This window comes from Pyrus communis, chromosome 3, assembly GCF_963583255.1.
Source record: "Pyrus communis chromosome 3, drPyrComm1.1, whole genome shotgun sequence".
Taxonomy (NCBI): domain Eukaryota; kingdom Viridiplantae; phylum Streptophyta; class Magnoliopsida; order Rosales; family Rosaceae; genus Pyrus; species Pyrus communis.
In genome coordinates, this window is record NC_084805.1 from 13,365,054 (window position 1) to 13,380,145 (window position 15,092).

At 40.1% G+C, this 15,092-nt stretch overlaps 2 protein-coding genes across 2 annotated transcripts; one reads left to right on the top strand and one right to left on the bottom strand.

Moving 5' to 3' along the window:
• Nucleotides 1-4,024: 4,024 nt before the first annotated feature.
• LOC137730152 (mogroside IE synthase-like) lies at nucleotides 4,025-5,724 on the top strand. Its single transcript, XM_068469218.1, has 2 exons — nucleotides 4,025-4,704; nucleotides 4,825-5,724. Exons 1-2 carry the CDS (start codon nucleotides 4,048-4,050, stop codon nucleotides 5,548-5,550), a joined length of 1,383 nt encoding a protein of 460 aa, XP_068325319.1. The 5' UTR covers nucleotides 4,025-4,047; the 3' UTR covers nucleotides 5,551-5,724.
• Nucleotides 5,725-7,083: 1,359 nt separating this feature from the next.
• Nucleotides 7,084-8,605, bottom strand: LOC137730309 (mogroside IE synthase-like). The gene is made up of 2 exons (XM_068469378.1): nucleotides 7,927-8,605; nucleotides 7,084-7,806 (listed from the first exon to the last, which is right to left on the bottom strand). The coding sequence occupies exons 1-2, from the start codon at nucleotides 8,581-8,583 to the stop codon at nucleotides 7,084-7,086; spliced, it is 1,380 nt and encodes a 459-aa protein (XP_068325479.1). The 5' UTR covers nucleotides 8,584-8,605.
• Between the last annotated feature and the right edge of the window lie 6,487 nt (nucleotides 8,606-15,092).

Sequence of the window (15,092 nt, forward strand, 5' to 3'; positions counted from 1 at the left end):
GTTGAGCAGACGGGACTATTCCACATAGATTGTCGAATACAAAGATTGCTTCTGCTCCAACAAAGGTAGCAACTCAGCCTAATGACGTGCCAGGGGCAAACGAGTACCAGAAAGACACACCACTCAACTACCAAGAACCGAGGGCAGGCCTTGTTCTCAACACTCTAAATGATTCAATACTGAAGCAGCACATCATTAGTAGCCGAGCATCATGGACCTAGTAGTCCAATTGATATGCACAACCTAGCCCAAGCCAGCCCTAGCTCTGCTTACAAAACTGTGCCTATCTGCTCCACGACTCTCGCTGGACCTAGATCTGCCACCATGGCTCCTAACTGTGCCTACCTTCCACGGCTTCCGGCAGTCCTTAATCTATCACCATGGCTCCTAACCATGGTGATCTTGCATCACAGCTACCAGCCTTGTCGATCTCGCCCTAAGGCTCCTAATTGCGCCGACCAAGCCCATGACACTTCAAATTTCAAAGCATCCAACGACGGAGTAGAACACAAGGCTTTATTAGCAACCTCTCCTAGCGAAAGACTTAGCGGTGAAGAAGCTTGCAATTTATTCAGATTTTCAACTGATCACCAACCAAGCCTCAGAATGGCACATGATGAAACATCTAACGATGGCACAATACTTGAAGAAAGTCTGAACTTACGTGAGTTCCACAAGTAACTCGAAGTCTCAAGCAGATCGTCAAACAAGACCTCACTAGCCGAGGATTATTTCAGTTGTCCAGCAGTCCAACTTCCCTCAGCTGCACTCATGACAACGACTTTCATGCTCTCCAGTGCAAGAGGGTAAACTAATCCCCTAACACCCATCTGGGTAAGCTCTCCAGTACAAGAGGGTAAACTAATTGCTCTCCAGTGCGAAAAGGCGTAAACCAATCCCCCAACACCCATCTAGGTAAGCTTTCCAATGCGAGAGGGTAAACCAATTTCCCGACACCCATTTGGGTATGCTCTCCAGTGCAAGAAGATAAACTAATTGTTTTCCAGTGCGATAGGGTAAACCAATTCTCCGACACCCATATGGGTATGCTTTCTAGTGCGAGAATGCCACATAGCTCAAAAGATCGAATGCTTAAAGACCAACTAGGCAGCGAATGGTCAAGGGGTAGTAGCAACTTTGCACTCAATAATTCGTTCATTCGATACCTCATCTTCAACAGCTCCGATCTTGGCAGCTCCATCGTTGACTGCTCTATCTACGACAGTTGAGAAATCAAACTCAAGCAGTTTCCTTATTTTTGGTAACCAGCCTAGACAAGGTAGCCCAAGCCAATTCCTCGGTCCATGCTGAGCCAGTCCTTGGCTACAGTCAAGCCAAGAAACATAAGCGATGGCCCCTGCCACACCACCTCCTTGGCCTATGCCAAGCCAACTCCTGGCCTCTGTCAGCCGATGTGCCGCACCACCTCGACAGCTGCCCTGCGACAGCACTACCCAAGAAGAAGACAAGGAGAATTAAGTTCTTCTAACATCGGTGCGGCGTGGAAAAGACAAAAAAAAAATCAACGAAAGACGGTTCTTTGCATGGGCAAGCAAAGAAGAGTGCTAAGGGAGGGAGAACAAATATCCTCTAGTTTTCTCTCTTTCTTGTAGGGACAAATAATTGCCCTCCGAAGTTGATTTAATCCCCTACTTAAGGTAGACTTAAATAGGCTTTGGAGGCGATTTATTTCCTTTTCCTAGAAGAATCTAATTCCAAGCCCAAGTGAGAATCTGCATCAAAGCTAGAGATCTCTACAGCTGCTGCCATTTCCTGTGAGCAGCCCAGCAGTTGTGGGACATTTGTGGAGTAAAAACTAATCAAGAAAATTATGGAGGTGACACATGTACTTTTGGGGTGAAAAAGGACAATATTACCCTCGAGACACACCAGAACTTCTACGCGCAAGCAGCAGACAATCATGGCACAATCAAGGTCAAAAGTGATCAAAATAGGTTTTTATTCAAAACCTATTTCATCTATCCTCATCAAATCCTCCCCACAAGGTAACCTTCAATTTTTCATTCAAAATAGGATTAATTACCTAAATTAATTGATTAATTCCCTAATTAATTAATTAATTTCCTAATTGGTTGCAAGATATTATGTTGACATAATATCTTGCAATTACACACAAAAGCCACCATATGTGGCCAGTTCCTATCTCTCCAAAAGGGCCGGCCACCCCTATAAATACCACCCCATTTCTCCAAAAACCTAATTTCAACTCTCTTGCAAAATTCTCCAAATTTCTCTGAACACTTTTTCCTCAAATTCTAACTTTGGCATCAGAGGTTCTTCGGCCAAAGCCAACCCCACCCCACCCCCTCCCCTCCCCACCCCCCCCCCCCCCCCCCCACCCCCCCCAAATTCATTGTGGGTGCGTGAGGCTCTTGGCCTTGACCTAAGGTGTTAATTGTTTTGCAAGTGCACTTTCATTCAAGAAGAAGAAGGCGGAAATTTGCATCCACAATTGTTACGTTGATGACCTTTTGATCTTCATGTGCATATAAGCTGTTCTGCTGCATTGTTTTATTTTCTTACAAGTTTCTGCTAGTGCTAAGGTGATATGGTTTTCATATACGATGTTTCAATTAGTACCATGCACATAGGGTTGTTTGACTCAATTCTTTTCGATCAGTTATAAACTTTTAGGTAATATTGTCGTTAGACTGAATCGAACCAAATGTTCAAAGTCTGTCATTAATCTTTAGTTTTGTAGTCTGATGTTGTTAAAGAATAATCTCACTCTCTTACCAACTTCAAGTCTCGGCATCTTTAACATTCGTAAATCCCCCATCTCCTGTCCTCAATAATTCTCTCCTTACAATTGTAACTCGTGAGGGAGCCTTAGCACGAAAATTAAAGAATGTGGAACCAAGTGGCTTTAAGTGCATCCAACATTGTTTTGTGTCTAATTCTACCAAGTGGCTCTAAGTGCATCCGACATTCTTTTGTGTCTAATTCTTAGTCAGCAAGACCATCTCCCTACTCCTGATGTGAAAAATATGAATGTTGTTATTGCTCCCGTGAGATGAACTTAATTGGAGATGTAAATTTTGGATTTGATATTTTGTGTGTGTTTATATTTATGATGCTATATTTTTTATAAGTACTTCTTTAGAAATAGCGCTTCTACGAGCCAAAAGCACTTCTTTGTTTTTCTACCAAATGCAAATGAAAGCGTTTTTAGTCATTCCAAAAGCAATTTTAAACCGGCTCTGCATCTCTTTTGCATCTTGAATAGTAGATGCTCTTACATGCTACTTCGCTATTCTCTTTTAAGTATACGTGCTTACGGTTTTTGGTCAATGAACATGGTCCTAGGAGAAATTCCTGTTTCTTTATTGATCAATCAACATCTTCACTTGCTTAATTTGAAATGATTGTTTATATTATTGGTTTATGTTTTTGGCACTATATAAAACGTTAACCCCGAAAGACTAAAACAATTATATTTGAAAAATGGTTTCAATACACTTCTCTCTCTCTCTCTCTCTCTCTCTCTCTCTCTCTCTCTCTGCATGCCATTCTTTTCTTTAGTCATTAGATTGAACAAATCAAAGCAAAACTAAGAAACAGAATTAAGATAAAACAAAAGAAAACCAAAAATCAAAACTAGAAAAGTCGCCTAGTCGATGAAAAATAGTATTCACAATAACTTATTTTATTTTATTTTATTTCATTTTTTAATTACGGCAACGAGTACATAACTTTTCTTTTTCTTGATTTGAATAGGTTTTCAAGAACCATATTTCTCTTTTTGGACCTTTTAATATGCATCAAAGAGATGTATCCAGATTTTGACAAAAAAAGAAAAAAAGAAAAAAAAGAAGAGACGTATCCAAATTGCTTTGGTTCAAAACTAAGAACCTTCCAAATTATCCTATGTGTAAAAATGTGACTTGCCTGCCAAGGAATCAACATTTGTAGTTTCGTGGACCGATTGTGCACTACATCTTGCTCCTCCTATATAATTGGCTTCTACATTTTCACCTAAATATTCAAACACATTTCCGTGCAAAGCTTCAAATTTTGGAGCAGAAAATGGAGAAAGGACAGCTGAGAGCCTACAAAGCTCACTGCTTGATCTTACCCTATCCGAGCCAAGGCCACATTAATCCGATGCTCCAATTTGCCAAGCTTCTAGATCACAAAGAAGTGAGAGTCACACTCGTGACGACTCGCTTTCTCTACAAGACAATGCACAGCTCAGGATCGAGTTGCGCAGCTTGGGAGACCATCTCCGATGGCTTCGATGATACTGGGAAAGGGGACACAGAAATACACATCTATTTGGAGAGGTTCCGGCAAGTGGGGTCAAAACATTTGGGCAAGCTTCTTGAGAAGCTTTCGAATTCAGGTTCCCCCGTGGATTGTGTTGTCTATGATGCATTCATGCCTTGGCCTTTGGATGTTGCCAAGAAGCTTGGAATAGCGGGGGCAGTTTTCTTCACTCAGTCTTGTGCCGTTGACAATGTCTACTACCATGTCTACAGAGGGCTGTTGAAGCTTCCTCTTGCTGATGGTCAGTCTCAAATTTTGCTTCCCGGGTTGCCAGCGCTTGATCCTTTGGACTTGCCATCGTTTGTTTCGGATTGTGGATCTTACCCAGCTGCCTACAGAGTGCTTGTGGGTCAGTTCTCGAATGTCGACAAAGCTGATTGGGTCCTGTGCAACACATTTTATGACTTGGAAGTACAAGTGAGTACATTGTGAAGTTCTCTCACTCATTTTTAGTCACAGTTCCATAGCTTTGATTTGATTAATTTTTAATTAGTTCAAGTATAAATTAATCTAATTGCTATTAATTTTTCTGCTTAGGTGGTGGATTGGATGGCTAAGCTTTGGCGATTGAGGACCGTTGGACCAACTATACCGTCCAACTACTTGAATAAGCGACTCAAAGATGACAAAGAATACAGTGTCAACCTCTTCAAATCAGACAATGATGCATGCATAAAATGGCTAAACGAGAGGCCAAAAGGTTCCGTAGCTTATGTATCGTTTGGCAGCCTAGCAAAACTCGAAGATGAACAAATGGAGGAGCTGGCTTGGGGCTTGAGGAGGAGCAAAAGTAGTTTCTTATGGGTGGTTAGAGAATCAGAAGCAACCAAGGTCCCAAAAGGGTTTATCGAGGAGACATCCGAGAAGGGTTTAGTGGTTTCGTGGTGCCCCCAAATGGAGGTTTTGGCTCACGAGGCGGTTGGATGCTTCGTCACACATTGCGGTTGGAACTCGACTTTGGAGGCATTGAGTTTGGGGGTTCCGATGGTGGCATTGCCACAGCGGAGTGACCAGCATACGAATGCCAAGTACATTATGGATGTGTGGGAAGTAGGGGTTAGAGCTCCAACTGATGAGAAGGGGGTTGTAAGACAAGTAGTAGTAAAACAATGTATAAGTGAAGTAATGGAGGGGGAGAGAGGGAAGGAAATACAGAAGAACGCTGCGAAATGGAAAGAATTGGCCCGTAAAGCCGTGGATGAAGGCGGAAGCTCTGACAAAAACATTGACGAGTTTATTGCAAAACTGCAGACCCAAAGCTAGTGATGAAACCTAACCCCTGTCCCCATCTTTCCCTTGTATTTTTGTTGGTTTTGTTTATAGAATAGTAAAGTTTATGTCTTTTCTTCTTTATGTATTTTTTTTATCATTTTTTTCTTGTATTATGAGGAGTTTAGTTTATATCCTCCTGCTTCAGTGTGCCTTTTTTTTCTTTATCAATAAAATTCTCCTCATATTGTCAAAATTATTCTAAAAAAAAAAGCTAGTGATGAAGTCCAACAAAATCGAATTGAATAATTATCTTGGTTTGTAGCAAAAGAATCGAATATTTGTGTTGGTCCAACTCGACCTTTGGTCTCAACTTATGTAAGAGTTGCACTAAAATCATATCCTAATCGAGCTGGTCAAAGAATCATGGGACCATAGGCTAAAAGATATCTTTTTTTTTTTTTTTTTACATAAAATCGATCTCTAATAGAGATTTGAGTCAAAATACCATGGGACCTACCGGGTTCAAATCCAGCCATACTTAGCCAGCCACCTCCCTCTCCGACGATATCCAGTTATTATCTATCAGAGTAGTTATCTTGGAGTTTAATTAAATCAACAAATAGATTTTTTTTATCCAAACAAGATTGTAGTTGGATTCCATCTTGTCATATGGCCTTCATGCATGGTTACGGGTGAATATATCAACATGGGGTTTGCTTAGAGTTGTTGGATGCATGGTCTTCATGCATGCATTGGATATGCGTCTGCAATGTGTGGGGCATATAGGCATTGAGAAAAACAAGATGATTGTTTTGGATGTGAAAAGAACCGTGTGTGACCATCCAACAAATTCAATGACGTGAAACCAAGGTGATTATTCCAACTTTGACTTATCTTTACCCCATCATTGATGTGAAAACTTAACATGGGGTTTGGGGATCATTCTTTTTCTTTAATTAATTCTCTAAGTTAATTAGACAAAGACATCTTTGTTGGGGGTTTGGGGAAGAAGGAAGGCTGGGTATGGGGAAGAAGGAAGGTTGGGTTTTGGGGAAGAAGAATGGCAGGAATACGTCGGAGAGGGAGGTGGCTGGCTAAGTATGGCTGGATTTGAACCCGGTAGGTCCCATGGTATTTTGACTCAAATCTCTATTAGAGATGGATTTTATGTAAAAAAAAAAAAAAAAAAGATATCTTTTAGCCTATGGTCAAATGATTCTATGATCGGCTCGATTAGGATATGATTTTAGTGCAACTCTTACATAAGTTGAGACCTAAGGTTGAGTTGGACCAACACATATATTCGATTCTTTTGCTACAAACCAAGATAATTATAAAATTCGATTTTGTTGGACTTCATCACTAGCTTTTTTTTTTAGAATAATTTCGACAATACGAGGAAAATTTTATTGATAACGAAAAAAAAATACACTTAAGTGGGAGGATATAAACCGAACTCCTCATAATACAAGAAAAAATAATAAAAAAAATACATAAACAAGAGAAGAGATAAACTCTACTATTCTAGAAACAAAAACAACAAAAATACAAGGGAAAGATGGGTACAGGGGTCAGGTTTCATCACTAGCTTTGGGTCTGCAGTTTTGCAATAAACTCGTCAATGTTTTTGTCAGAGCTTCCACCTTCCTCCACAGCTTTACGGGCCAATTCTTTCCATTTCGCAGTGTTCTTCTGTATTTCCTTCCCTCTCTCCCCCTCCGTTACTTCACTTATACATTGTTTTAGTACTACTTGTCTTACAACCCCCTTCTCATCAGTTGGAGCTCTAACCCCTACTTCCCACACATCCATAATGTACTTGGCATTCGTACACTGGTCACTCCACTGTGGCAATGCCACCATCGGAACCCCCAAACTCAATGCCTCCAAAGTCGAGTTCCAACCGCAATGTGTGACGAAGCATCCAACCGCCTCGTGAGCCAAAACCTCCATTTGGGGGCACCACGAAACCACTAAACCCTTCTCGGATGTCTCCTCGATAAACCCTTTTGGGACCTTGGTTGCTTCTGATTCTCTAACCACCCATAAGAAACTACTTTTGCTCCTCCTCAAGCCCCAAGCCAGCTCCTCCATTTGTTCATCTTCGAGTTTTGCTAGGCTGCCAAACGATACATAAGCTACGGAACCTTTTGGCCTCTCGTTTAGCCATTTTATGCATGCATCATTGTCTGATTTGAAGAGGTTGACACTGTATTCTTTGTCATCTTTGAGTCGCTTATAGTAGTTGGACGGTATAGTTGGTCCAACGGTCCTCAATCGCAAAAGCTTAGCCATCCAATCCACCACCTAAGCAGAAAAATTAATAACAATTAGATTAATTTATACTTGAACTAATTAAAAATTAATCAAATCAAAGCTATGGAACTGTGACTAAAAATGAGTGAGAGAACTTCACAATGTACTCACTTGTACTTCCAAGTCATAAAATGTGTTGCACAGGACCCAATCAGCTTTGTCGACATTCGAGAACTGACCCACAAGCACTCTGTAGGCAGCTGGGTAAGATCCACAATCCGAAACAAACGATGGCAAGTCCAAAGGATCAAGCGCTGGCAACCCGGGAAGCAAAATTTGAGACTGACCATCAGCAATAGGAAGCTTCAACAGCCCTCTGTGGACATGGTAGTAGACATTGTCAACGGCACAAGACTGAGTGAAGAAAACTGCCCCCGCTATTCCAAGCTTCTTGGCAACATCCAAAGGCCAAGGCATGAATGCATCATAGACAACACAATCCACGGGGGACCCTGAATTCGAAAGCTTCTCAAGAAGCTTGCCCAAATGTTTTGACCCCACTTGCCGGAACCTCTCCAAATAGATGTCTATTTTTGTGTCCCCTTTCCCAGTATCATCGAAGCCATCGGAGATGGTCTCCCAAGCTGCGCAACTCGATCCTGAGCTGTGCATTGTCTTGTAGAGAAAGCGAGTCGTCACGAGTGTGACTCTCACTCCTTTGTGATCTAGAAGCTTGGCAAATTGGAGCATCGGATTAATGTGGCCTTGGCTCGGAAAGGGTAAGATCAAGCAGTGAGCTTTGTAGGCTCTCAGCTGTCCTTTCTCCATTTTCTGCTCCAAAATTTGAAGCTTTGCACGGAAATGTGTTTGAATATTTAGGTGAAAATGTAGAAGCCAATTATATAGGAGGAAGATGTAGTGCACAATCGGTCCACGAAACTACAAATGTTGATTCCTTGGCAGGCAAGTCACATTTTTACACATAGGATAATTTGGAAGGTTCTTAGTTTTGAACCAAAGTAAATTGGATACGTCTCTTCTTTTTTCTTTTTTTTTTTTTGTCAAAATTTGGATACGTCTCTTTGATGCATATTAAAAGGTCCAAAAAGAGAAATATGGTTCTTGAAAACCTATTCAAATCAAGCAAAAGAAAAGTTTTGTACTCGTTGCCAATAAAATAAGTTATTGTGAATACTATTTTTCATCAACTAGGTGCCTTTTCTAGTTTTGATTTTTGGTTTTCTTTTATTTTATCTTAATTATGTTTCTTAGTTTTGCTTTGATTTGTTCAATCTAATGACTAAAGAAAAGAATGGCATGCAGAGAGAGAGAGAGAGAGAGAGAGAGAGAGAGAGAGAGAGAGAGAGAGAGAGAGAGAGAGAGAGAGAGAGAGAGAGAGAGAGAGAGAGAGAGAGAGAGAGAGAGAGATGTATTGAAACCATTTTTCAAATATAATTGTTTTAGTCTTTGGGGGTTAACGTTTTATATAGTGCCAAAAATGTAAACCAATAACATAAACAATCATTTCAAATTAAGCAAGTGAAGATGTTGATTGATCAATAAAGAAACAGGAATTTCTCCTAGGACCATGTTCATTGACCAAAAAACATAAGCACGTAGACTTAAAAGAGAATAGCGGAATAGCACATAAGAGCATCTACTATTCAAGATGCAAAAGAGATGCAGAGCCGGTTTAAAATTGCTTTTGGAATGACTAAAAACGCTTTCATTTGCATTTGGCCGAAAAACAAAGAAGTGCTTTTGGCTCATAGAAGCGCTATTTCTAAAGAAGTACTTATAAAAAATATAGCATCATAAATATAAACACACTCAAAATATCAAATCCAAAATTTACATCTCCAATTAAGTTCGTCTCACAGGAGCAATAACAACATTCACATTTTTCACATCAGGAGTAGGGAGATAGTCTTGCTGACTAAGAATTAGACACAAAACAATGTCGGATGCACTTAGAGCCACTTGGTAGAATTAGACACAAAACAATGTTGGATGCACTTAGAGCCACTTGGTTCCACATTCTTTAATTTTCGTGCTAAGGCTTCCTCACGAGTTACAATTGTAAAGAGAGAATTATTGAGGACAGGAGATGGGGGATTTTTGAATGTTAAAGATGCCAAGACTTGAAGTTGGTAAGAGAGTGAGAATAAATGGTGGTTTTTGTGTGTAATTACAAGATATTATGTCAACATAATATCTTGCAATCAATTAGGAAATTAATTAGAAAATTAATTAATTAATTAGGAAATTAATCAATTAATTTAGGTAATTAATCATATTTTGAATGAAAAATTGAAAGTTACCTTGTGGGGAGGATTTGACGAGGATAGATGAAATAGGTTTTGAATAAAAACCTATTTTGATCACTTTTGACCTTGATTGTGCCATGATTGTCTGCTGCTTGCGCGTAAAAGTTCCGGTGTGCCTCGAGGGTAATATTGTTTTTTTTCACCCTAAAAGTACACGTATCGCCTTCATAATTTTCTTGATTATCTTTTACTCCACAAATGACCCATAACTGCTGGGCTGCTTGCCGGAAAGGGCAACAGCTGTAGAGATCTCTAGCTTTGATGCAGATTCTCATTTGGACTTGGAATTAGATTCTTTTAGGAAAAGGAAATAAATTGCCTCCAAAGCCTATTTAAGCCTACCTTAAGTAGGGGATTAAATCAACTTCGGAGGGCAATTATTTGTCCCTACAAGAAAGAGAGAAAACTAGAGGATATTTGTTCTCCCTCCCTTAGCACTCTTCTTTGCTTGCCCATGCAAAGAACCGTTTTATTTTGGGTAGTGCTGTCACGGGGCAGCCGTTGAGGTGGTGCAGCATATCGGCTGACAGAGGCCAGGAGTTGGCTTAGCATAGACCAAGGAGGTGGTGTGGCAGGGGCCATCGCTTATGTTGCTCGGCTTGACTGAAGCCAAGGACTGGCTCGACATGGACCGAGGAATTGCCTTGGGCTGCCTTGTCTGTGCTGCTTGCCAAAAATGAGGAAACTGCTTGAGTTTAATTTCTCAACTGCCTTAGATGGAGCAGTCAAAGATGGAGCTGCCAAGATCAGAGCTATTAAAGATGAGGTATCGGATGAGCGAATTATTGAGTGCAAAGTTGTTGCTACCCCTTGACCATTCGATGCCTAGTTGATCTTCAAGCATTCGGTCTTTTGAGCTATATGGCATACTCGCACTAGAGAGCTTACCCATATGGGTGTCGGAGAATTGGTTTACCCTCTCGCACTGGAGAGCAATTAATTTATCCTCTTGCACTGGAAAGCATACCCAAATGGGTGTCGGGGAATTGGATTACCCTCTCGCACTGGAAAGCTTACCTAGATGGGTATTGGGGGATTTCTTTACCCCATCTCGCACTAGAGAGCAATTAGTCTACCCTCTCATACTGGAGAGCTTACCCAGATGGATGTCGAGGGATTAGTTTACCCTCTTGCACTAAAGAGCATGGAAGTCGTTGTCATGAGTTCAGCTGAGGAAAGCTGGACTGCTGGACAACTGAAATAATCCTCGGCCAGTGAGGTCTTGTTTGACGATCTGCTTGAGACTTCGAGTTGCTTGTGGAACTCACGTAAGTTCAGACTTTCTTCAAATATTGTGCCATCGTTAGATGTTTCATCATGTGCCCTTCTGAGGCTTGGTTGGTGATCAGCTGAGAATCTGAATAAATTGCAAGCTTCTTCACCGCTAAGTCTTTCGTTAGCAGAGGCTGCTAATAAAGACTTATGTTCTACTTCATCATTGGATGCTTTGAAATTTGAAGTGTCATGGGCTTGGTTGGCACGATGAGGAGCTTTAAGGCAAGATTGACAAGGCTGGTAGCTGTGGTGCAAGATCAACATGGTTAGGAGCCATGGTGATATATATCTCGGTGAGACTTTTTAAAATCACTGGAGTTGAGTACCACTCCTTGAAGTTATGTGCAATGAAGTTGTTATGATTGATTAAGCAAGTTGTTGCTTAACAGGTGGTACAACTTCAAGTTCTTCAAAACCAGTGGAAACAATCTTCTCTTACTGACTTCTTTGTTGTTCCACTTCCATGTCACTTCCTCACTAAAGATGAAATCTCTACTAACTAGTTTGCCAGTTAGTGAGTTGTAGAGCTTGTATGCCTTGGACTTTTCACTATAGCCCACAAATACACAATTATCACCTCGATCATCGAGCCTTCTCCTTTTGGCTTCTGGAACATGAGCATATGCAACACACCTAAAAAACTCTTATGTGTGCAACATTCAGTTTGTATCCATTCCAAGCTTCTTGTGGTGTTATCTTCTTGACACTCTTTGTTGGACATAGATTCAACAAATAAATCGAACAAGCTACAACATATGCCCACAATTCTTTTGGCAAACCGTTCTCCTTAAGCATGGACCTTGTCATGTCAAGGATGGTTCGATTCTTTCTCTTGGTTGTCCCATTTTATTATGGGGTATAGGTTGTAGTCAGTTGATGCCTAATTCCTTACTTCTTGCAGTATGCTTGGAAAGCGTTGGAGGTGTATTCTCCACCTCGATCTAATCTCACAACCACAAACTTGTGGTTGCTTTCAGCATCTGTGAATGCCTTAAACTCCTTGAAAATGCTTAAGGCAGCCAATTTCTCCTCAAGAAAATAAACCCACGTCTTTTTATTAAAATCATCAATGAAAGTAATAAAATATCTATTACCTCCATAGGACATGGGATCTAACAGACCATATATATTTGTCTGCACCAACTGCAGTGGTGCCTTTGCTCTCCATTCTTCACTATTATGAAATGAGAGCCGTGCTTGCTTGCCAAACACATAACCTTCACATACTTGGCTTGTGGCTTCAATCTGGGGTAGACCACAATCCATTCCTCCACTTGACAACAACTTTAGGCCCTTAAAATGAAGATGGCCAAACTGAAGATGCCATTTCCATGACTCATCTTCCATCACATCGATGTTGAAACTTCTAATCTTTATGTTCAAATTCAACGGTAACATTCGGTTCTTTGACATTCAAATACATCCAATAAGCTTTCTCCTTGTATTCCTGATAGTAAGAAGCATATTCTTTATATGTATAATGTATCATTTCTGGAGCAGTTGACCAATGCTTAGAATGTTGCTCTCCATAACTAGTATGTAGTAGGTATCGGAAATGTATCATTCTCTACCATCCTTCTAGATGATCTTGATTTTCTCACCTTCAACTGGCATCTTTGAGGAGTCACTAAGACTCATAGATGCATAGGCCTCATCTTTGAGTTCAGCAAAAAACTCCTTATTCCGACACATGTGGTTACTTGCACCAGAATCCAAATACCACTTGACTCTACCATGTTAACATGTTCACCATGTTTATATGAACATTTCATGGCATAATGTTCATATTCCTTGCAGCTGTGGCACTGGATATGTGCCTTTCCTCGAGCAGATCTCTACTCTAAGACTAACCTCAATTTTGTGCATAGCCTTGACCTCTTCCTTGACCTCATCTTTGGCTACGATTGGATGAACTCCCACGACGTGAGTTCCACTGTCCGCAACCTTCATTTGGTTTGCCAATATTCAACTTTGACTCCAAAGCTTGCTCTAACATTGTGGTGCTTGCATTCTTCTGAATGCATTGTTCGTGAGATATGAGGGATCTTAGCAGTTCCTCTACACTTATCATCTCCAAATCCTTGGATTCTTCAATGGCAGTCACCACATGCTCAAAGTTGGATGTGAGGGATTGAAGGATTTTCTCCATAACACAAACATTGTCAAGCTTTTCGCCATTCCTTTTCATTTAATTCACGATTGCAAGTAGTCGAGAGTAGTAGTCCGAAAATTTTCTCCCTATTTCATATGAGCAACCTCAAAATATGCTCTTAATAATTGAAACTGGACTATTTTTACTCGATCTACTCCTTTGTAAATTATGCTCAGAGTGTCCTAAACTTGCTTGCTGGTTGTTACTTCTGCAACCTTCTCAAACGTTGAATCTTCTAATCCTTGACATAGAAGATACAATGTTTTCTTGTCCTTTATTCGTATGTCCTTGAAAGTGTTCTTTTGATATGCAGTGTAAGCGGCTTCTTGCTCAATAGTGGGTTCAACATACCCAATACTGACAACTTGCCATAGCTCATGTGATCTAAACAATGCTTTGAATTGGATGCACCATCTTTCATAATTTTCTTTCTTCAATGTGGGAACCTAGAGCTGCACCAAGTTGGACGCCATAACTGTTGCACTTGCCAGAATAGAGTTCTAGCTCCGATACTAATTGTTGGTATTTAAAGTTTAACTCAACACTGAAATATATGGGTGATGAGTTTACAAACTATCACACTTACAATTCACTCACTTTGAAACTAAATCGACAGAAAGAAAGAAGCAGCAAGTCTTAGAGAAAGAAAAAAAAATACTCTGATATATTAGAAAAGTTTACAACTCTTATTGTTGGAATAGGGATGTCTACACTCTCTCTTATAGAGATTTTACAAAACATACTACAACATAGCATTAAATGTTATCCAAGTAAAGTCAAATATAGCTGTTGTTTAAAATCAAGAGTACTGCTAGGTAGATAAAATTTGCAAACTAAATGATTTGGTTGTAGATGATTGAATTATAAATTAAGTGTCGATTAACGTGCTTTTTTTTTTTTTTTTTTTGCAACACATTATTTGGTTTAAAAATTTTGGTCTCCTCAACCAAATCATTTAGTTTGCAAATGTGGTTTAAAAAAATTTGGTCTACCTAGCATTACACAAAATCAAACAAGGCAGTTACACATTCAAAGATAAACACATGTTGTTGAGGAAAAAAAAGGAAAGTTGTGCAGACAACCATTTCACCAATATGTAACTATTGGCATTTATTTTGCTTTGAACTTCCAACAGGATCTTTATCTCTCGAACTTGTCGAGTGGTCTATGACACGCCCTGATCCCGATGTTCAGGGGACAACGGGATGGCCACGTGATGGCCGACACCCGAGGGTGACGCAAACTGTTTAATGAATGCATATGCCATGAACATGTGAAACATGCATATAAATTTCGCGCAAACTACACAATGTAATATTCAAATATAAGCCTTACTAAAATAATATAATAATATTTAGCTGTCAAATAAAAAGATAGTGATAATGCATGACATGTTCAGAGCATACATCTAATTCAGAATACAACTGAAGGTGTGACAGAAAGTGTTATTACAAGTAGTGTAAAAAACAAAGAAGATGACACGTTATCAGTGGTAGGGAAATGCCTCGTAGCTCGAATCGTATGCCTCGTTCCTATGTCCTGAGAGGGCGCAAAACAAAACATGAGTGGACCAAGTTGACATT

What these genes read in the sequence shown, in the direction of transcription:
- LOC137730152 (XM_068469218.1), top strand. Translation starts at nt 4,048, where the DNA reads ATGGAGAAAGGACAGCTGAGAGCCTACAAAGCTCACTGCTTGATCTTA. An exon ending in TTTATGACTTGGAAGTACAA is followed by an intron (nt 4,705 to 4,824) that starts GTGAGTACATTG and finishes TTTTCTGCTTAG; the next exon opens with GTGGTGGATTGGATGGCTAA.
- LOC137730309 (XM_068469378.1), bottom strand. Translation starts at nt 8,583, where the DNA reads ATGGAGAAAGGACAGCTGAGAGCCTACAAAGCTCACTGCTTGATCTTA. An exon ending in TTTATGACTTGGAAGTACAA is followed by an intron (nt 7,807 to 7,926) that starts GTGAGTACATTG and finishes TTTTCTGCTTAG; the next exon opens with GTGGTGGATTGGATGGCTAA.